General features: G+C 44.4%; 1 protein-coding gene across 2 annotated transcripts in view; it reads left to right on the forward strand.

Moving 5' to 3' along the window:
- Window positions 1–22,119, forward strand: part of TAFA1 (TAFA chemokine like family member 1) — a 338,693-nt gene that overhangs the window by 268,374 nt on the left and 48,200 nt on the right. The window contains exon 3 of one of the 2 annotated variants that reach the window (XM_081184407.1): window positions 13,621–13,758. In XM_081184407.1, the coding sequence (XP_081040533.1) occupies window positions 13,621–13,758 (138 nt within the window). Of the gene's footprint in view, window positions 1–13,617; window positions 13,759–22,119 lie in introns of both variants that reach the window. The other variant, XM_081184406.1, reaches the window with a different exon arrangement.

Raw genomic sequence — 22,119 nt, forward strand, 5'->3', positions numbered from 1 at the left:
TAATAACCTGAAGCAGCAAAACATCAAGTCAAGCAAAATCAGGAGAACCATACTCTGGCTGCAAATGCAACCCAGGAGAACCAATCCAGGTGTTAATTAGGTTGTTTTTATAGCTATCATTTATAGCCCCCTCTATATCCTGCCAGGAGCGAGTTGTTATTTTTTATGCTGTGAGCAAATAGGAGATTTATGTGCACATGCCTTTCATCTGCTTGTTTTTGCTTAGGCTTACTGCGTCTTCCTATCCATCCTCACCTCGCCCCACAAAAAAAAAGAGAAAAAAGTTGTACTCTTTGGATTTTTTTTAAGCCCTTTTTGTCATCAAATAGCTTTAGCATGATAAGAAAGACTAGAGAGTCTAGTCATTCCACTGAGAATATATATATATTTTCCATTGCCAAGCTTAATGACCCATAGCAAAGACATTTAAACAGCAGCATTGTGGAGAATTTCTCAATGGATGAAGCACCTCGGTTTTTTTCCTCACAATATGGACCACTCATAAAATTGTGCCAATAATAAAATGAATGAATATGTGTTTTAGCAAATGACCACATCCAAAAAAGGATTGCAGTATGTGGAGTGAATCATTTTCCTTAAAGAACAGGGTGAATTGACAATAGGCCTTTATGCACTACAAATCCTCAGTTGCAGCTTTATCTCTGCTGTCATCATGGTAGAATGTTATATATAAACTGGATTAAGTTTTATGACTAGGGATGAGTGTTTGGATGAGGTGATGTTGTATCGCTGCCTAATCTTATGAGCTGCTGCATGAACATCGATGCTCCCGTTTATTTGTGTGCACCGCAGGTGTGACCTGCAACAAGATGTTGCAGTGCAGGATGCTCCAGGATTCAGGCCAACTGTGCCCTTTTCCAGAACATTCCATGCCATCTTCCCCCACTCTTTTGTTTTTACACATACACACAGAGAGGCACACGCCAAAAATGAACATACTGTCATAGATCTAGGGTGCCAGAGACTGCTAATGAACGGGAGAAATTAATAAACAAAAGTATTTAGATAATATTTGGGATATGAAGGGAGAATACAAGCTGCAGAACTGTGCCAGACAAGAAATTCATGGCTTAGCTTATGTACCAGCTTGGCTAAGTGCAGAGCCATTGAGAAACAGTAGGGAGCCAGGTACTGGGCCTTTAAGGTCCATTGACAAAGCAAAAAGTTTTCCTCCCCCCCCCCCCAATCCTAGACAAAGACAGGAAATTTGGGAGGCTGCCCAGGTGATGTGGGGGTGTGATGTCACAGAAAAATGTGCCCTTTTTTGAAATCTAAAGGTGTTCTGGGAACAAGAAAGAGGAAGCAGTCAGAACCATCTTGGTGCTGGCTGGAGGAGGCTGCACCGAGAGACCAGGAGCCAGGACTGACTGCTACTTTGGACCTAAGCTTGCTGAAGCTATGAGAGGGGCAATGAGAGGCACTCTTGGGGTGTAAATTTCTGCACTCCCTCTACCAAAGACATGTGTTAAATTAACTATGTTTCTTAAACATACTAGCTGCCACCATGCCTCAATTTCCCAACAGAAACATCCCTGGGTGAGCGTCTGGAACCCCCTAGAATCTCTCTTCCATTCAGCAGAGATTGAATGTGGTGTGCAACCTTTATCACAATTGTAGACAGTGAGAGCGCTCAGTTCTCAGAGGCTAATTTTGGAGTCTCCTACCCTATTTTCTTTGCTAATGATACCTTTGTATTTCTGCAAACTTTTGCAGCTAACCAATACCTTCTTTTTGTGCATTGATCATTCCATCTTGGCCATGTAAGAAACAACGCTCAGAGAAGTTCATGATCATGGCATAAAGTACATGAATCTCAAATTCTGGTGTGAAGTGGGATGTCTTGGAGGGATTTAGCTGTGATTCCTGCATTGCAGAGCATTCCTTCTGTGATTCTATGATTTGGGGCTTGTTAGATATAAATGGATCTCTACGAGGCAGCCTGAGCTACTGTAAAGCATTTTGTGATGTCTCAGTTCAAACATTTAAAACAGGCTGCAGTCAAGTACCTGATTAAAGGCGAAGTAATGTCTCCAAGCTTACTATAACACTAGGGGTAATAGATGGGGGAAGGTGCAAACAACAGAGTGTGGAAGACACAGAGAAAACTCTTGAGATTGACAGTAATGAGAGAAAATTATTTCACCTGGAAAGCAAATCTCTTAGCTCTTCCCACCTCAAAATCAGTTTTAAAGATGCCTAGCATGAAAGCTCCTGGACCAATTTGTCAGCAATTTGGCAATAATATGCGGGGTCAAGTCTCTCATGTCTACAGTTTTCACACCAGTTGCTCACATAACTTTAGAGAATATAAACTTACTCCTTTTTAACCCACCCTAAAACTTCAATGACTGTCCCTGCAAAGAGACTGTTGTAGCCGACCTTTGTTTTAAAAAATGGCAGGATTAAGCCTCTTGAATGGACAATCCTGCCTGCAAATTCTACCCAATTTTGCCCCCAATTTTTAAAAAAGTCATAAACATCTCCTTCTACTAAATAAATAATAATCAAATATGTCCATCACAAAAGCCCCTGAACCTACTTGCCTGTAATTCGGTTGGTTTTGGAGGAGCTGGTATGTCTGCAAGTTTCACTCACTTTTGTCAAAAGCCAATATATATATATATATAAAATAGCCATTTTTAAAATATATTTCCCAATAGTGAAAGGAGAGGGGGATCAAGCAGATTTGGGGAGCTCAGTTGGTAGAGCATGAGATTCTTAATCTCAGGGTTGTGGGTTCAAGCCCCACATTGGGCAAAAGATGCCTGCATTGCAGGCAATTGGACTAGATGACCCTCATGGTCCCTTCCAACAATTCTGTGATTCTATATACACAAGTTATCAGCTCTCCAATGTGTGTCTACTTCACAAAGGCTTTGAAGCACCTCTGAGCAAGGCAGATTGCTTTTCAAAGTGCTGAATCAGGATCCAAACAGAATCTTGTAGTTGGTGCATGCCCCTAATATTTATATCCCGTCTACTAATCAAAAATTACTAAGGCAACTTGCTCTATATTTTAAAACAGAAACAAAAAGCAAAGGGCCTAGTTAGACTGCTCACGCTTGCTGAAATCGTTACTACATTGGCAGCCTCATCCTCTTCCATCAATCATGCCTCGTCTGTCTCACACTGAGGTTACTTTGGATATTTTCAGAACTGCTTCTGTATTCGATACAGAATTGAATTCTGTACTATATGTGTTTTGTTGCCAATGTCTTGGCAGTGTTATTTACAGTACATGTTAATATCAGTTGTAGTATGCTTGCCAAACGCTCATGGGAAGAGTGCCATCATTTGCTATGTATCCTGGATTTTTCAGAAGATGCCCACACACAGCTGTCAAGCGCCCCTTATTTGGCGGGACAGTCCCTTATCCCAGCGCCATGTCCCGCTGCTGTCCCTTATTGATGATGTCCCTTAAATAAGCTACTGAAGGTAATGGGGCCCTTTCTATGTCCAGCTGTCCTTTGTCAGCAACAAATTGTTGCTGTTTTTTTGTGTTGAATATATGCTATATGGGAATTTATGGACCTAATAAGTATCTAAAGTCATTTGCACACAACAAAATATGTATTTTATCAAAGTAATTGTTGATCCCTTATTTTGGCTGCTGATCCCTTATTTTCGAGGCTGCTGGTCCCTTATTTTCAAATCTGTAAGTTGACAGCTATGTGCCCACAACTAACCCACATGCCCAAATCCGTGTCAGTAATTGCACACATGTACAAATGGAGGAAAAGCTGGGTTACCCTGCTAACATAGCCACTCTGGTGTGCAATTGTTTTGTGCATTGTCAAAACGTCTTTCTCAGCATTTCCTTGCCTTGTTCCACTGTGTTCATGAAAGGACATGAGATCAGCAGCTGTCTGTAAAATTGCATTATTGCATATTGCTTCCTGAGAGCACATACTGAACATGATATGAACAGGAAAAAATCTCTGTCTATGTCACTGTCGTGTTGCTTGAACATAGACTTGAAGTCTAAAGACGCTAATCTTTTGTGGAGGCGTCAACTGATGTCTTGCGAACTCAAAATAAATCACAAGCTTTCGTACTAGTCAAAATAGCATCTTCCCTCCTAATGAGGTAGATGACGGTGACATAGCTGAAGCCTGATTGTTTTAACAGGCTTAAAGGAGTAAGAAAATGGTAGAATTCAAGGTTTCTCATAGCACAAAGGTTTGGGTGATAGAGACTGCGAGGCAATTATTAACATATTGCATAAATCAATATTGAGTTCAATTTGACTCTAATTTAGTGTGCAATTTAGTGTGCAATTAGCACACTATGCAGCTTGGTCTACCAGCCATGTAGGCTAATATTTGTGGAATTAAGGCTGCTGAGGACTATTGTTGCAGAAGGATGGATCCCATTTTGCAAGTACCTAGTGAGTTAAACCACAGAGCCTAGAACTTGCCGATCAGAAGGTCAGCGGTTCGAATCCCCATGACGGGGTGAGCTCCCGTTGCTTGGTCCCTACTCCTGCCAACCTAGCAGTTCGAAAGCAAGTCAAAGTGCAAGTAAATAAATAGGTACCGCTGCGGTGGGAAGGTAAACGGCGTTTCCGTGCGCTGCTTTGATTTGCCAGAAACGGCTTAGTTATGCTGGCCACATGACCCGGAAGCTGTACGCCGGCTCCCTCGGCCAATAAAGTGAGATGAGCGCCGCAACCCCAGAGTCGGCCATGACTGGACCTAATGGTCAGGGGTCCCTTTACCTTTACCTAGTGAGTTTCCATCTAATTTTCCAAGAAACAAACACGTATGTTTTAATGCATGGGAAAGTTGGAGGGAGGGGTCTCTTGCTTGCCTTAGCCTTTCCTCTGCTCACCACTTTCCCTAGTAAAAGTCTCCAGAACCTTATATATCTTAGCAAGTTTACATGCATATGAAGCGGATTGTGGGAAGCCCTTTGCAGGGGTAAGGCGAGGGGAGCAACAATGGGAGAGTGGCAGGGGGTGGATGGAGAAATTAATGGCAGCTCTTGGACCATCTTATGAACTTGTAAGTAACTTGGGCTTTTCCCCCTTAAGGAATTCTCCAGACTTTTTAATTTTAATCTACACATGCAATTTGAAACAGGACAGAACAGACTTACTATTAGGTAAAGGTAAAGGGACCCCTGACCATTAGGTCCAGTCATGACCAACTCTGGGGTTGCGGCATTCATCTCGCTTTATTAGCCGAGGGAGCCGGCGTACAGCTTCTGGGTCATGTAGCCAGCATGACTAAGTCGCTTCTGGTGAACCAGAGCAGCGCACAGAAACGCTGTTTACCTTCCTGCCGGAGCGGTACCTATTTATCTACTTGCACTTTGACATGCTTTTGAACTGCTAGGTTGGCAGGAGCAGGGACAGAGCAACGGGAGCTCACCCCGTCATGGGGATTCGAACCACCAACCTTCTGATTGGCAAGTCCTAGGTTCAGTGGTTTAACCGACAGCGTCACCCACTTCCCATGACTTACTATTAGACATGCGCAAATGGGACTTCCTCCTTCTGAAGGCAGCAAGCTATAAGGGACCCAAACTGGGTTACATTGCACCATCCACCACTTCATTCCTGAACCCCGCCCTCTGCATCCACCACCTGAGGCACCTGCCTCAACCTGCCTAATGGTAGGACTGGCTCTGCATCTACCTAACCCTGAGCTAGGCTATTCTTCTAAATTTCCCCCCTCCCTCCAGTATTATAGGTACAACTGATTAAGATAAAATCCACTTGTGCTATTGCATTGCTGCTAATGTGAAGCATCCAAGTCACAACTGAAACAAATGGAATCAAGGGTTATCATAATACTTTATGAGTATTCAAATGGAAAACATGTTTTGCCTCTTGAATCCACCGGCCTCTACTTATAAATTCAAGGAGCTTCAACTAGCTGCTGCTTCAACTTGTGCACTCTCTCTCACCCGCATGCCTTCATTACGACCGACCTGCCCTAGGAAGGTCCATTAAGTAGAACTATTTTCAAGCACAGATGGTCCTGAATAGCTTAATGTCTGCCTGGTGGCCAGAATAAGTGAATTCTTGATGGCCTTAGACTTCTGATCATATTCATGCAGCCAAGGAAGGAAAATGAAAACTTGTTTATCATTTTGATAAACAACCTCTCTCATTGCCGCAGGAAGAGCCATGTAACTCAGTGGAGTCAAATGCTATTAAATTGCCATCACTGTCAAAAAAAAAAAAAGGAAAAAAAGGAGGAATTTCTATGTTTTTTCTACCTAAGTCATAGTTAATGACTTCCACAGTGTATCACCCAAATCAGGACTTTTAAAAAAATAATAAATAAAGGAGGGAAGTTTGCTTACCGTTCAGGCTTGGCTCCGCTACTAGATTGGGCATGTTATAATTCTGAAATACAAAATATGCTTCTGTTACTACCTCTGAACCAAAGCGGGAGATGTAAAAAATGCATATGGTGAGGAAATGACTCTTGGCTTCAGCTAGGCATGTGCTCTAAACCTTCTGTTGATGAGATATTTTATATCACAGCTGCACACAGAAGGCTCTCATTTAGGGGTAAAATATTTCACTGTGTGGTGGGGCTTTGTAACAGAGGCATAATTGCCATTTTCAGGTGTTCAGTCTTCGCCTCCAATTAAAACAAAATCATTCTGAGGAAATGGTCCTTCCTTTAGTGTTGGACTTGTGGGTGTATAACCCTCATTCTTCTGTTTCAATATTTGAACAAACACAGTATGAAGAAGGAAAAATATATGTGTTGAAATTACTCCAGAAGATAGAAACTCAAGTGGCCGAATTAGGAAGCGGGAAATGTTTTTGTTGGATGAAATTGTTGGATAAGCCTGCATGGATTGACAGAAAGGAGTAAGAAGTGGAATATGATTGCATCTAGACCAGGCATGCACAGACCCTCCAAGTGTCCCTATTTTCCAGGGACGTCTTTGATTTAGAGAAGCCGTCCTGGTTTCTGATTTGATCCCAGAATGCCCCACTTTTCCTTAGGATGTCCCTATTTTCATTGGAGAAATGTTGGAGGGTATGGAGTTATCCGACTCCCAAGCCATCTGAAGGCAATCCTGTATAGGGAAGTTTTTTAACATTTATGTTTTATTTTGTGTGTGTGTGTGTGTGTGTGTGTGTGTGTGTGTGTTGGAAGCTGCCCAGAGTGGCTGGAGCAACCCAGTGAGATGTGTGGGGTATAAATAGTAGAATTTGCATTACGGAATGGGACGTCCCTATTTTCATCGGAGAAAAGTTGGAGGGTATGCATGCATAACAAGTTTTTTTTAAAACTCAAGGACCACATTCACCCCAGCCAGCTCTCTGAGGGCCACTTTCCAACTGTGGGCATGACCAAATATGGGTGTGGCTGCCCCACACTTTCAAGCACACACGTTTGTGCACACTCACCTGCCCCACCATGTAGATTAGCTGAGCGGTAAATTATCATCCTTTCTCTGTGCATAAAATGATCACTTCAAGGACTGGGGAGAAGGTGGCTTGCATCCTTATCTGAAGGCTTGGTTCTGTCCACACCCTTTCTGTGCCTACTTTATATTATTTTGACCTTTTCCACCTTGTTGGCATCTATCTGTCTCAGGAGCCCTAAGTCAAACTCTCTCTCTCTCTCTCTCTCTCTCTCTCTCTCACACACACACACACACACACACACACATAGTAGGGTCTTTTGTAGGCCAGAAAAATTACATGAAGAGGGGAATGGATGAGTACCTCCCCAAAACACAGGAACAGTCCCCCCTGATGTAAATATATAGGAGGCGAGATGACTGGGAGAGAGGGCAGTGTTGGTGAATTTTCACACAGACAACATTGCTAGATTGAAATTGACCACCGGGATGATCCAAGACAAACACACTTGCACATTTCTGCACATAGCCACAGAGATTTCCTTTCTGTCTCAACAAATTACACCTGCTTGAATGTATGCAATTAGGTACACATACCCACATATGCCAGCAAATGTAGCTGATGTCAAAGAACAGGGAATAGGCACCACCTTTCTCATAAACTTTTAAGGGCATATCATTGGAAACAGAAGGCAGAATCCAGTTGGCATCCTTGCACCCAGGGTAGGGCTTTTGATCTAGCAGATGCCTCTGCAAATGGAAAAGAGCAGAATGTTATGTTTTTGCTAATGCCCTTCCCCTTCCAGAACAGGTGTGTGTGTGTGTGTGTGTGTGTGTGTGTGTGTGTGTGTGTGTAAATGGAGGGGGCAGGTGCGTGAATACGAGCAAAAGATCTGGCAAACACCCCCTCCCTTCCTCTTCCATTGACAGAGATGCCCACTAGACCAAAAGCTCTTCCATGAGTACCGGGGCATTGTCAGGAGCTCAGCCTACACTCGAGTAGGACCCTGGCAGAGACACATGCCCAACTGGCATGTTCTCTCCCTCCTGGTCGATCGTTCGGGAGCTTCAAAAGCTTTCTTCAGCCCAAACATCACAGCGACTGATGCCAGCAGACACCGGCACACTTAGGGATCCACAGAGTTTGCGCATCATGAACTCAGCATTTTGGCTAATCTACTTTATTTACATATAAACACACACAGAGCACTGCAACATGGCTCTAGCATCAGACAGCAAAGAAAGAACAAATGACAATAGTCCCACTTCACGGAACACAGTAACACAAACATCCAGTCTCCGTCACTTCCCACTCTGTGGAGTCAAAACATATACCATCATGTGAATGACAACAATCCCACAACTGCAATCATGCAGCAGAAATTCTAACAGGCACCAATTGGATTCCACCCAGAATGCCAGACTAGATGGTCTTTCAGCCTGACCTGATGTGTCAGTTCTAATGTCCCCTTTCCAATCACAGACACCATTTTGTTAGTTTCTGTGCAGTGTGTGAGACAGAGGGAAGATCCCCAGTCCCCAGGGGTACAATGTAATGAATAGCCAAGTTTCTATGAAAAGTCATTATACTTTTCAACATGTTTCTGATGAATCTTCTGTAAGGGCCAAACTGTGTCCCCCCTCCCTTGCCCCCTGCCACCCAAGCGACCAAAGTCAATAGACTGTCTCCAACTTACTTACAAAACACAGCCAGAAGCTGAAATGGCTCAGTGGACCATAAAATGCTCAGAAGCGCCTTCCCTGTCATTCGTGACAATGATTTAAACTTTTAGTGTGGTTACAACCTATGAGGTCAATAAATGCACATTTTTGTACAAGTCCCTAAATATGCATTTATGACAGATACTATAATGACTCTTTGGAAAGTGCTACAGAGTCGAGTCAATAATCCATTTTTAAAAGTCTATAAACATGAATGTACATTTATAAAATCTTTATTTTGCCCCTTCATCTGTGTCAGTGCCGCTATTCTTTTACAAGAGGCTTTGCATTCCGTCACTGTTGCAAGCAAATGCTTATGAGACTGGAGGCATTGAAAATGAAATGAAAGAATATTTAAACATACCTAAACAACACAGGTGCATAGCTAAGCAACCCCATACCTCAACACAGGCATTCAGCATGATTCCAACAACTTTTTTCTTCTTTAGACCCCCTTCTGGCCTGGCATCTCATTTCCAAAGTGATCACAGCTGCAGGTGTGTGCATGATAGCACACACAACATTTATATGCCACTCAATGAACCAGGGGACGTGGGTGGCGCTGTGGGTTAAACCACAGAGCCTAGGACTTGCCGATCAGAAGATCAGCAGTTCGAAGCCCCACGACGGGGTGAGCTCCCGTTGCTCGGTCCCTGCTCCTGCCAACCTAGCAGTTCGAAAGCACGTCAAAGTGCAATTAGATAAATAGGTACCACTCTGGCAGGAAGGTAAACGGCATTTCCGTGCGCTGCTCTGGTTCGCCAGAAGTGGCTTAGTCATGCTGGCCACATGACCCGGAAGCTGTACACCGGCTCCCTTGGCCAATAAAGCGAGATGAGCGCTACAACCCCAGAGTCAGCCACGACTGGACCTAATGGTCAGGGGTCCCTTTAACTTTTACAATGAACCAGACCCTCTGAGAAGTATCTAAATGTCAAATGAGGTTGTGTGGTGTAGTGGTTAGAGTGTCAGACCAGGACCTGGGAGACCAGAGTTCAAATCTCCAGTCAACCATGAAGCTCCCTGGGTGACCCTGGGCCAGTCACTCACTCTCAGCCTAACCTACTTCACAGGGTTGTCATGGGGGTAAAATGGGGAGGAGGAGAATTATGCACACTACTTTGAGCTCCTTGGAGGTGTGATGGACAGCAGAGCCAGATTAGAGTCTGGTGATGCAGTTTCCTTCTTTGAATGAAAGGTACAATAATAATAAAAACACTCACTGTGGCCAATTTGGGGTTAGCCAGAATTGTGGAAAAGAAGACAAGGAAGGGGCAGAGATTTAAATAAAATAAAATCAGGTGCTGATTTATATGTGCAGATGCAAAATTTAAATTACTATAATTTGCCTAGAAATATTATCCATCTCACCATGGATAATGGGGAGAAGACCATGAGGAGACGTGTGTCTTCTCCATCTGCTTTGTGGGTGGTGGGTAATTTCTGGGGCCGTTCTTCATTTCTAAACTGGACTTGCACCAGAGAGGATTCTAGAGGCTTTCCTAGTTCAAGGCAGTGGCAGAGAGAAGGCTGCAAAGCATACATTTCAATCAATCAGGCAAAGAGTATCTGTTAGGGAGTATCTCCCCAATGCCATTCATGTCACAATAATCAAACTGGTCCCCTGCACGCCTCATTTTGATGCAATATTCTGTTGACAAAGTAGTCTTTGAAAAAGTACCTGAAGCCAATCCAGCCATTTTAAATGTCACACACGGAGACTCCCAGCTAAGAATGACCCCTTAATGTGTGGGAAAGCTTTATGCAATTTTAAATATTCAAACCTTCGGCTTTCAGGGATGAGTCAATCAAAGCTGGTTAATGTCTGTTAAGGTAAAAGACCTTAGGTCATGTACTCTTGGGGCTCGGTATTGATGAGCTTGCAAGCTGAAGAAGGCACAATGGGCCCCATTGTTAATATTTAATTCCTCTCATCAAGAGGAGCCGTTTCCTGTATGGTGCAGAAAACATATTTACTCGGCCCTGACGCAGCTCTTTTCTGAGGCAAAAAGGCAGTGAGCTAGACAAAAGGCCATCACCGTTATGCCCTGTTATTCCATTCAGGTCTCTCAGAGCAAGAAGGGAAGAGATTCGTGACTCTTGGAATTTTGACTGAGATGCTTTTAATTGAGGGCGCAGTCATCTTAAGAATACAGGAGGAGCAGGCTGCGCCAGACCACTGACCCTTATGCTCCAGCATCTCACACTGACCAACCAGATGTCCACTGGAAGCCTAAATCCAAGACCTGAGCACAACAGCACTTTCCCCACCAGAATAAAGCTTCTAAACACATTGTGGTGTATTTACTGCAGTACAGGACTGAGAGAAATATTAATAATCAGTTTTTATCTAGAAAATGCTTCTAGATTTGCATTCAGAACGATGTGCAATGACAGAGGCTCCAGCTCTAAAAGATGTGAGAAATGAGGAGTTCTAGTGCCCCTAGAGTCTGGGAAGAGTAGTCGTCAGCTTCTTGATTCTGATGTTAGTGAAGGCTTATTTCCCAGCTGAACGTTCCCTAGCTTGAACTTAGAATACATTTCTAAGCCTCCCCCCCCCCAAAAAAAAGTCTAAGACTGGCCTCAAAACTTTTTAATTTTGAAATATAAACACACAGAGGGAGAATGACTAATAAATAAAAAGCTACTTATAAATACACAAAAACAAAAGTCACTGATATCATTTAATGGTAAAGGGACCCCTGACCATTAGGTCCAGTCGTGGCCGACTCTGGGGTTGCGGCGCTCATCTCGCTTTATTGGCCGAGGGAGCTGGCATACAGCTTCCGGATCATGTGGCCAGCATGACTAAGCCGCTTATGGCGAACCAGAGCAGCGCACAGAAACGCCGTTTACCTTCCCGCCTATTTATCTACTTGCACTTTGACGTGCTTTCGAACTGCTAGGTTGGCAGGAGCAGGGACCGAGCAATGGGAGCTCAACCCATCGCAGGGATTCGAACCGCTGACCTTCTGATCGGCAAGTCCTAGGCTCTGTGATTTAACCCACAGCGCCACCCGCGTCCCATTGATATCATTTAGGCAGGCTCTAAAAACATTTTTGCTGAAGATTTCTTTTAGTGGGAAGGTGGTGGCTTATTTTCTTTACAGTGGTACCTCTGGTTACAAACACTTCTGGTTATGAACGCTTCAGGTTACGAGCTCCGCTAACCTGGAAGTAGCTGCTCCTGGTTGCAAACTTTGCCCCAGCATTAGCGAAAGTGCGCCTCAGGATAAGAACGGTTTCAGCTTAAGAATGGACCTCCGGAATGTATTAAGTTCGTAACCAGAGGTACCGCTGTATCCTTAAATTGCAACAACCATATGCGGTCGGTATATTGAAATGAAATGGCGGGATTTGGCATAAGAACATGAGTCCTTCTCAATCAGGCCAGTGACTCACCTTGTCCAACACCCTGTGGCCAGTCAGATGCTTGTGGGAAGCCTGCAAATAGGACCTGAGCGACAGACTGATTCCTCCCTTGCAGCCTCAAAAGACAATTGTACTGTAGCTGTTATGATTATATATATTGCTTTATATTTGATGCAGTTTTATTTTTTAAGGTGCCCTGGGAAGATACTACATTTTAATTAATTACATAAAGGCAGTCCTTTTTTTCTAAAAAAAAGTATGTTTAGGGGTATGCATACCCCTGTGTCCCCCCAGAAAAAAAAGCACTGCGTAAATGAATCCAGTTTCTTTTTCAGCAACTTAAATGACAAATTCATTTTGTTTGCAAATTAAGTGGTCATTTTGTACATAGGTCATTTTGTACGTGTTGCAGATTTGTCTTTTGTTGTTTTTTCAGTGCTGCAAACCAATGATGCAAACAAATACTTGCAACCAAGCATATTTGGACTTCTAATCACCCAGCAATTATGCACTTAATGCATTTTGAACTTGGGTCACGCAGAATTTATGGATGGTGCACAAACCCTGTGCCCTGCCTAATTTCCCTCTATTTCACATACAAGTGTGAGATCAGAAACTTCCTAAGTTTGCAAAATAAGGCTTGCATGTCAACACATTGTGCTATTGGTGTTTGAAACCAGTAGGGTCAGGAGGCCTGATCTAACCTTAAGCGAGAAGTGTGAGCTTGCTGGGAAGTTGGCTGCTCAGCTCATAGTTCACTTGCAGTTGCACAAGTCACTGTTATATGCATTGCGGCACCGCAATGGGCAGCAGTGTGAACCTGGAGGTGGCAGTGTCCTTTCTCACCCGCTCTACACCTCTTCTTGGATCTAGAGCTCTGGAAAAAATGTGTGTCATGAGATGCTTGCGTTGATGTAGAGACAGATAACATTTTAAAATTCTGGCTTCTATTCCCTACCAACGCATCCTTCATCAACCAGGTGTCCTTCAGACATTTCTGGCTGGAGCTGAAGGGAATTGTGGGCCAAAACATCTGGAGGGAACCAGATGGGTGAAGACTGACAGACAGTATCACGCTCAGGTGTTTGGGTTTTCTTTTCTTTTTGTTTTACCTATCCAGAGTGCTCCATCCTAATCATGGTGTCCATCTTCTCTCTTTCTTGCCAGAAGGAGGGACGTGTGAAGTTATAGCAGCACACAGATGTTGTAATAAGAATCGGATTGAAGAGAGATCACAAACAGTAAAATGCTCCTGTCTACCTGGGAAAGTGGCCGGGACGACGCGGAACAGACCGTCGTGTGTTGATGGCAAGTAGCTGGCTCAGCGTATGGCATTATGAATATGTGCAAACTTTTACAATACAACCTAGCTTAACCAAGGAGATGTGTAAAATATTTGGAAAGTCAGAAGTCTTAACACAGAGCTGCTGTTGCATACAGTCGCCAGCATGGCCTATAGTTGGAAGAATTTTGTTTAAAAGGCAAGCTGAAAGGATCGTAATAATATTCCGTATTGATAACAAATGTGGCAAGTAGAAATATTCCTGCATTGGAGAGGGTTGGGCTAGATGGCCCTTTAAGTTCCTCCCAAGTCCAAATTCTATGAAATTACACTAACAGAGCGATCGAAATCCTTCTCACTGTGGTGTGGAGGGGATCACTACTGATAGAAGCCAAGGCAAATCCCTGAAATGGGGTGTTCTGTGAGTGGGAAGGGGTTGATGTGGTCCAGGACATGTTGGATCCTGAGCTGGTCTCACTGCTAACACATGACAGCATCAGACCTGGTCATCCTTCCTGACTTCACTGACCTCTGCAGCTACCGTGAGCATCTACAAAAACAAAGTTTTGATGGCTCAGTTATTCTCAATTTGCTGAACTTACAAACTGTGCCCTCTTCCGTTGCTGATTTTTATTTCTTAAAAGCACACCGCAGAAGCAGTTTTTACTTCAGGATGCTCCAAAAATGAATGCTAACGAAGCAATGGTGAGAGGGGGCATAAGAATGAGTGGAATCTATATTGGTGTGCAGTCAGCAGCTTACTGGGACAGCTTCCTGCCACCTGCACTGTGCAGGGTATCTTCTGGGAGGGTGGCTTTGGAATGGACCTGAGGTGGACTGTTCTCCTACTGGTCCATGCCTAGAACATAAATAGAAGGCTTGGCTTTGACACTGTGGTTGTCAGAACTCCCACCCTTCCATAGCCTATCAGGCCAGGACAGAATTTTATACACATTCACCATTAGGCTCAGTGATTCAAAGGTTCCAGCTTTCTCAAAGCAACATGATTTAAGTGCATCACTCTATATTCCCCTCAGAACTTCTCATTGCCCGCACTGGAGGGATTGGACTGGATCCATAGGTAAATAGGGGAGCCAGCTTCCTGCTCCTCACTGGAGGGATCCCTAAGAGGGATATTGGGCTGTCATTTTGGGGGCACCTGCACTATTGTTTCAGGATGGTTGTGCAGTATCAGTTTGTGCCATGGTGGGCCCAAGATCGCTGACATTCCCAGCAATGTTGTCCTAGCATTTGGGCTTGGACAGCAGTATTCGCCAGCAGCCAGGCTGTCTAGTGACTCAATTCTAGCCCTATGCAATATCAAACTCTAGAAGCTGTAGCCAGTGAAAAAATTGTGGCCATTTGCAACCCACTTTAACTTGGCATAGTTATTGCTGTCCCCTGCTGCCACTCAGTGCTGATTACACAGACTCCTACTCAACAGATGCACACACATACGTTCTGTGTGAGTATACAGCTTACAAGTATACCACTACAGTATGAAGTATAGGACTGTTTGCACTGGATTCGTGGACCTGTCCTTATAGTCAATGAACAATATAAGATTGTTTCCTTAAAGTGGCCATATGGTTTACAACATCATCACCAGCCGTGATCACTCTTTCAAAGTTCTAATAAGTAATTGATGAAAGACCACACAACCCTAACCATATCTACTCAGAAGTAAGTCCTATTGATCTTAGAATTAGGATTTCATCCTCAAATAGTCAATTGCCAAGATCAGTTGGACTGGCAGATTCAGTCTTGGTTTGGATTCTGTTTTTGTGTGACATCTGTGTGGTTTTGTTTGTTTGTTTGAAAAATAAACATTTCCCTCTCTTAATATACAGTGGTACCTTGGTTTAAGAACAGCTTAGTTTATGAACAACTTGGATTAAGAACGCTGCAAACCCGGAAGTAGGTGTTCTGGTTTGTGAACTTTGCCTGGGAAGCAGAACATGTTCTGCTTTCTGCTGAGTGTAAATTGAGTCCCCCGCTGCTATGGGAAAGCACGCCTTGGTTTAAGAACGCTTTGGTTTAAGAACGGACTTTCAGAATGGATTAAGTTCATAAATCAAGGTACCACTGTACTTCACTTACCAATATGGATCTATCACATCTGTGCTGAAAGTACCACGTTTTTATTCCCTCTGTGGTTCCATTATTAACAGCTTTTCTTATGTGAATGAATGTGTAATGGACAAATGACCCTGGGGACTCATGCATACATCCATAATTTGGAGACTTCAGTAAGTGCATAGCTGTTCTCTTCTGTGAGTCAAGGAAAGATCCACATTTTCCCCATGCTGTGTATAGAGTATTCCTTGATTTAGATGAGTGATCAAGGAAGCTCCTGAATGCAGAGATCTCCAAGTGCACACTGAAGCCCCACACAACAGTGGATGTATTTTCCAATGGATGTATTTTCATTGGTGTTTTCTCGGGGGGTGAATTATTCCTCAGCTAGGTAATTTACCTTATGTTCCATGATATGCTAGAAGTCTGTTGCATAGAAATGCATTATCTCTTGGGAGTTGTTCCCCTAGTCACTGGTAAAAGAATGGCTTGTAACTATTCAGAAGTAAGCACAGCAGCTAAATTTCCAGTGGAGCTGCCAAAGGGTTGAGTAATGTGTGCACAGGCAATGCAGGATTACATTTTAAATTTCAGAATTATCCCATTGTGCCACCTCTTGTCTCATTTGTGTTGATGCATTAATAATTCAAGTGGCTACAGTGGACGAGATTTAATTAATGTTTTTTGAAAGTCAGCAGCAAACCAGTTCAGCAACCTGACTTTGTAATGAACATAGTATGAATACATTGGCTAACACAAGGACAGGGGTGGTTTCTGTTAGGTAGGGTTGCCATATTTTGAAGAGCAAAAAAGAGGACGCTATGACGACTCTCATTTTAAATACCCCTGCTATATGTAGGCTATAGAAGCAGTGATAGATTGCTGAGGGGGCCAGGAGAAGAGGAAATAAAGTCTTCAACCACCAGCTATGTCTATATCTCATCTAGAAAGTATAGCCAGAGACATTTTGGCAATTTTAAAAAAATCCCCCCTGACAGAAAAAGAGGGCGTGTCCTGGAAAAAGAGGACACATGGCAACCCTATGTTAGGAAACTCATGCAACGCTTACCTCATTTTTTCCCCCTGACTTTCTCATTTTTCCAGAATCCAGCCTCTTTTTCATTTTTTTTAAGTGTATAAAAAGTAATTTATAAAGAAGCATATACATGTGATCATCGGGTTCCTTTGGTGAGCCCTTCAGATACTGCAACAGTGAGTTGGATACGTATTTCATTGAATGGAGAATTTGCTTCCTTTGCGGCTCTAATGGGTGAAATCCAACTTTGCACACCAGGAGTTCTTCGCCCGCTTCTCCCTCATGCACCTATTATACCCCTTCAGATCTGCACTGTAGGGTTTCCCAACACTCTTTTTAAGTAGATTCTGGGGCACAGGCAGGCTTCAGGGGGCAAGAGAAGGGGAAACCCATTGTATGAACAGAAATCCACTCCATTTGCACAAAGATACGATTGGATACAAGCATAAATATCTTACAAATTATAGTAAGATTGAAATCTGCTCCACGGTGCCTGCTTTCCCCTCGCTTGACCATGCCAGTATTTTACACGGTGTCTCTCTTTTTTAAAAATGTGATAGGCATTGGGTTAAGATTCCCAAATGGTGTGATGTAGTTATCTGAAATACAGTCATACCTTGAAAGTCGAACAGAATCAATTCCGGAAGTCCATTCGGCGTCCAAAACGTTCAGAAACCAAAGTGCTTCTGACTGGCTGCAGGACATTCGGCTTCCAAAAAGCGTGTTCTCCCTAGCAGAGAGCACGTGTTGCGGTTGGGAACAGGCCACCCTCCAGTGACTAGGCAAATTTAGTTGAATCCCGACCATTTAAATGGTTAAACTGGGTTGCTGGGGTGTTTTGATTGTTGCCAATTCGGAGGAGGGGTCAGAGTCTATATATACAGGGGCCAGACGTTGGCACGGCCTCTTGGCCGTTTTGCATCGGATCACATGGAGCACTGGGACAATCTTCTCATTGTCTGGTTACATTTCTTTATTTCTTTATTTCCCCTTTCTTTTAATCCTCTCTAGTCCCTTAAATAATTTAATTCCCCCCTTTTCCTGTTCAATTTCCCACCCCACCCCTTACCCTGCCCTGTAGGAAGATTCTCCCTGTATCTGTGGCTTGCCTTTCCCAATAGTGAGAGAGCCCCCGTTAGGGGCTTTCTTTCGCAAAAAGGTTTCCCCCATTTCTCTTGTGGGGCTAGTCAGGGCTGTTCCCAGCTTAGCTGATATCACTTTCGTTTATAGTATCCCCGAAGGTTGGCTTTATGGCTCCCTGTGCCTCCAAGGACTATGAGCACTCTGTATATGCTCTTGAACTATGCTGTTTCTGAACAAGTTTATTTTCTTTAAGTTTGTTTTGCCCTGATAGAGGCGACTGCCATTTTGAGATGAGCCATTGTGGCTTAGTGGCTAAAGTGCAGGACTAGGACCTGGGAGTTCATATCCCCCTCTTAGCCATTGTTATAACAAAACAAAACAAACTGCTCCTTATGGGCTATTCTGTTGCTGGGCAGTTCGGCCCATTTGTGATAAAAGAACTTTGGGTTTCTTGAAGGGGTGCTTCCCTCTAAAAGGGCAAGCAGGGGTACCTGGACAAGCTGTGGGCTACCTCAACTCTGCTATTTCACTGGAAACATTTATGCCTGGCCTAGCAGGTGATCCTAGGGCTTTGCCCTAGAATTCGATGGCCTGGAAGCGTTTCCGGCCTGAATAGTGTCCCCATGTGGTCCATGAAGCATTGGTTTCACTGGGTCAGCGCATAGTGCCGGTAATGCCTAGGTTGCAGGATTGGTCCCTGTATGGGACAGCTGCATGCTCCCCCATTGCTATACCTGGACACTTAAGTCCTTTTGGTGGTTACCTCACTGCGAGGGATGTAATGGGCGCCATGTTTGCAATATGCAACTGGGAGAAAGCACCTTTGCGTGCCCGCATTGCAGTTTGCTCTGTGCGTTGCAGAGCACGGTGCTGCACGGGCTGCAATTGCATTGCATTGCTAGGAGATTTGCAGTTGCATTGCACGGAGGGTGTGTAGTTGCATTGCACGGAGTGTGTTGTTGCATTGCACGGAGTGTGTAGTTGCATTGCACGGAGTTTGTTGTTGCATTGAACAGAGGGTGTGCAGTGCACGGAGTGTGTAGTTGCATTGCATGGAGTGTAGTTGCATTGCATGAAGGGTGTGTGCATTGCAGGGAGTGTGTAGTTGCATTGCATGGAGTGCGTGTGCATTGCAGGGAGTGTGTAGTTGCATTGCATGGAGTGCGTGTGCATTGCATGGAGGGTGTAGTTGTATTGCACAGAGTGTTTTTTGTTTTGCTTTGGTTTTTTGCATTGCACGGAGTGTGTGTGCATTGCACGGAGTATGTAGTTGCATTGAACAGAGGGTGCAGTGCACGGAGTGTGTAGTTGCATTGCATGGAGTGTAGTTGCATTGCATGAAAGGTGTGTGCATTGCAGAGAGTGTTTTGCATTTCACGGAGTGTGTAGTTGCATTGCACAGAGGTTTTGTGTGTGCATTGCACAGAGTGTGTAGTTGCATTGCACAGAGCGTGCTTTTTGCATTGCACGGAGTGTGTAGTTGCATTGCATAGAGAGTGTGTGCACTGCACGGAGTGTGTGTTGTTGGTTTTTTTTTTGTTTTTTTTTTTTGCATTGCACAGAGTGTGTGTCTGAAAAGGAAGCTGGCTTGGCGGCAGCTTGGTTGGGACTTCTTTAGGGGTTCTGGCCAGCGTCGGCCCTGTAAATTTACATATCATGATGGCTGCACAAGATGCCCCCTGCCCAAGCGGGGGCTGGAAGCTGGCAAGCAATAGCTCAATACCTTTTGCCCATATTCCCATTTTATTTAGGGATCCAGTTGGATATCGTTGCTAAAACATACCACTTGGCTATGGAGAAGCTGTCTGCCTTGAAGGAAGTTATTTTGTAATACTTCCTCTGTAGCAAGTGATGCTTCACCAGATCCGATCTTGCTGGGTCACTTAACTAATCTTCCCACTAGGCCAGGCTGCCTAGATTTCACCCCTCCCATATCCAAGAATCTCCTGAGGAGTCTGCTGATTCTCCAGAGAGGAGGAGGCGTGTTCTGGTCTCTACTTATTCTGCTCCAGCACCAAGTCAGTCAGTCAGTGTCGGAGAGGGAGAGAGACTGAGTGTTAGAGATCATGTGTAGAGATAAGGTTGCTGCTAAGGGCAGCTGCAGATACTCAGTGCAGTGCAGCATTTATTTATGCTTAGACCTATTAAGCTCTGTATATAGTTTGTATAGTTGTAGATAGAATAAAGAAGATATTCTACAGAGCTGCTCTCTGAGTTGTTTATATACTCAGACTCTGCTGTACTCTGCTGTGCGACGACTGTCTTTTTGTTGGAGTGAATCCGGTGCTCACAACTCTAAGCTGTGAGTCCACAGCACTTTGACCTGTTCATGTGCAGAAGGTGGTCTCTGGAAGTGCTACCCAGCTCGCCTAGCCCAGTTGGGGCTGAAGTGGATGAGTCCAGTTGGTGGCACTGGCTCAAGGGCGATGCTGACAGAGGTCCCCTTACCTTTGTGTATGCCTACCAAATGTGGTGAAGGCAGATATCAGGCGATGGTAGCAATTCCTGAATGTATGCAATAGTAGTTCGCCATGGCAGGATACCTTGAACCCGCTCAGGAATTTTCAGGTTCATGCTGGTGCTGCTGGATCTTTGCCCTTTGGTTTTTATTTCAAGGGCTGCTGGTGTGCAAAGCTATGGCCTCAAGCCTGGTGTGGTGAGGCAATCATGTGACATAACTTTTCTTGAGTTTTCCCCATTGTAGTAGCAGTTCACATGTGGCCCGAGGAGTTCAGTGACCATCGGATCTGCTTTTGGTCTGATAACCAGGTGGTGGTGAGCGTCTTGGCAAAACAGTCCTCATGCTGTAGCACAGTCTCTGCCCCTCCGCTCATGCTTTCGAGCTGCGCCACTTAAGGTTTAATATTGTGCTTTCTACTCTCCAAATTACGCTGACACTATCCGATTTTCAGATGAAGCGCTTCAGATCCTGGGCTCCAGACTCGGCTATTGCCAGACTTTTCCAGTCTTGTGGCATTTTGACAACAATTAGTAATTTCAGAGAGCGGCAGATTCCATTTCCCCTTCTGCTTTTACCTCTTATGGGAAGGCCTGGATGGATTTCTTAGCCTTAAGCTGGCAGTTCTTGGCCATTCGGAAGAATTTGCCCCCATCCTCTGAGCAGATCCTGCAGTATTTGGTCCACCTGCTGCAGATTGGGCATGCGGTTATAACTATCCGAATTCAGTCCGCTGCAATGTCTGTTTCATTGAAGCTTTAATTTTTCAGAGACCCTTGTATAAAGTTTGCAGTGCGCAGGGCCTTGGAAGGTTGGAATAGGCTCCAACCTCATAGGACAGTGGGCAGGAAGTCGGTCAATTTTTACCTATGCAGTATCTGCAACAAGTTAAAACTTGTCTGCGGGTTAAAGATCAAGGTGAGACTCCTTTCAGTAGTCCATTGCATTTTCGCACTGAGGGTTGGGGAAATGGTTGTTGGAGCCAGCACGGGGCCGAGATTCTGGAGGCTTATTGCTTCAGGACTTTTCCTTATCCTTTGGAGCTTGTCATTAGAGCTGGTAACTCTAAAACAGACTTAGTGGGCAGGAGTGCCACAATCAGGCTTCCCGCCACAGGTGAGGAGGGCCCTTGCCCGGTTATGGATAACAGAATATTTGGCTTTTTATTCCCTGGGGGCTGGCCCGCTCCTAGTGCATGAAAATGGGTTCCCGTTAGCCCGGCATCAATGTGCTTACGTCGTGCACCAGTTATTAGAGCCTGTGGCTTGCTTACCGCTGAACACTCCTCATTCCTTACGATTAGGTGCTGCTGCAAAGGCTGCACATTGGGGGCCTGTCAGTAGACAGGATTGTGAATACGGGTCATTGGAAGTCTGACGCTGACAAGGATTATATCAGGAAGTGTCACAGTGATGTCTGTGCTGATGCTTGTCTGTTGTTTCCTTTTTTCATAGGAGCAGCTGTGCACATTTGGGCCACAGCATTGTACACTAGGCTGGCAAGCATGTTGACGGGTTTGGACTGGGGCGTCATCTCAGTCTTCCTGCCCATGTGAACATATACTGGATGTCCAGATGGGGAATGCTTTGGGAGGAGATCCTTCCTTTGGTGCGGTCGAGTGTGACCTGTGCAGGTCCTCCCGCAGTGCTGGTGGTACAGCTGGGCGAGAATGTTTGCTGTCTTCCTCCAGCATAAGTTTGCATTCCTGCATGCAAGAGGGCTTGGATTGAGTTG

The sequence above is a fragment of the Podarcis bocagei genome (assembly GCF_964188305.1).
Source record: "Podarcis bocagei genome assembly, chromosome: 2".
NCBI lineage: Eukaryota > Metazoa > Chordata > Lepidosauria > Squamata > Lacertidae > Podarcis > Podarcis bocagei.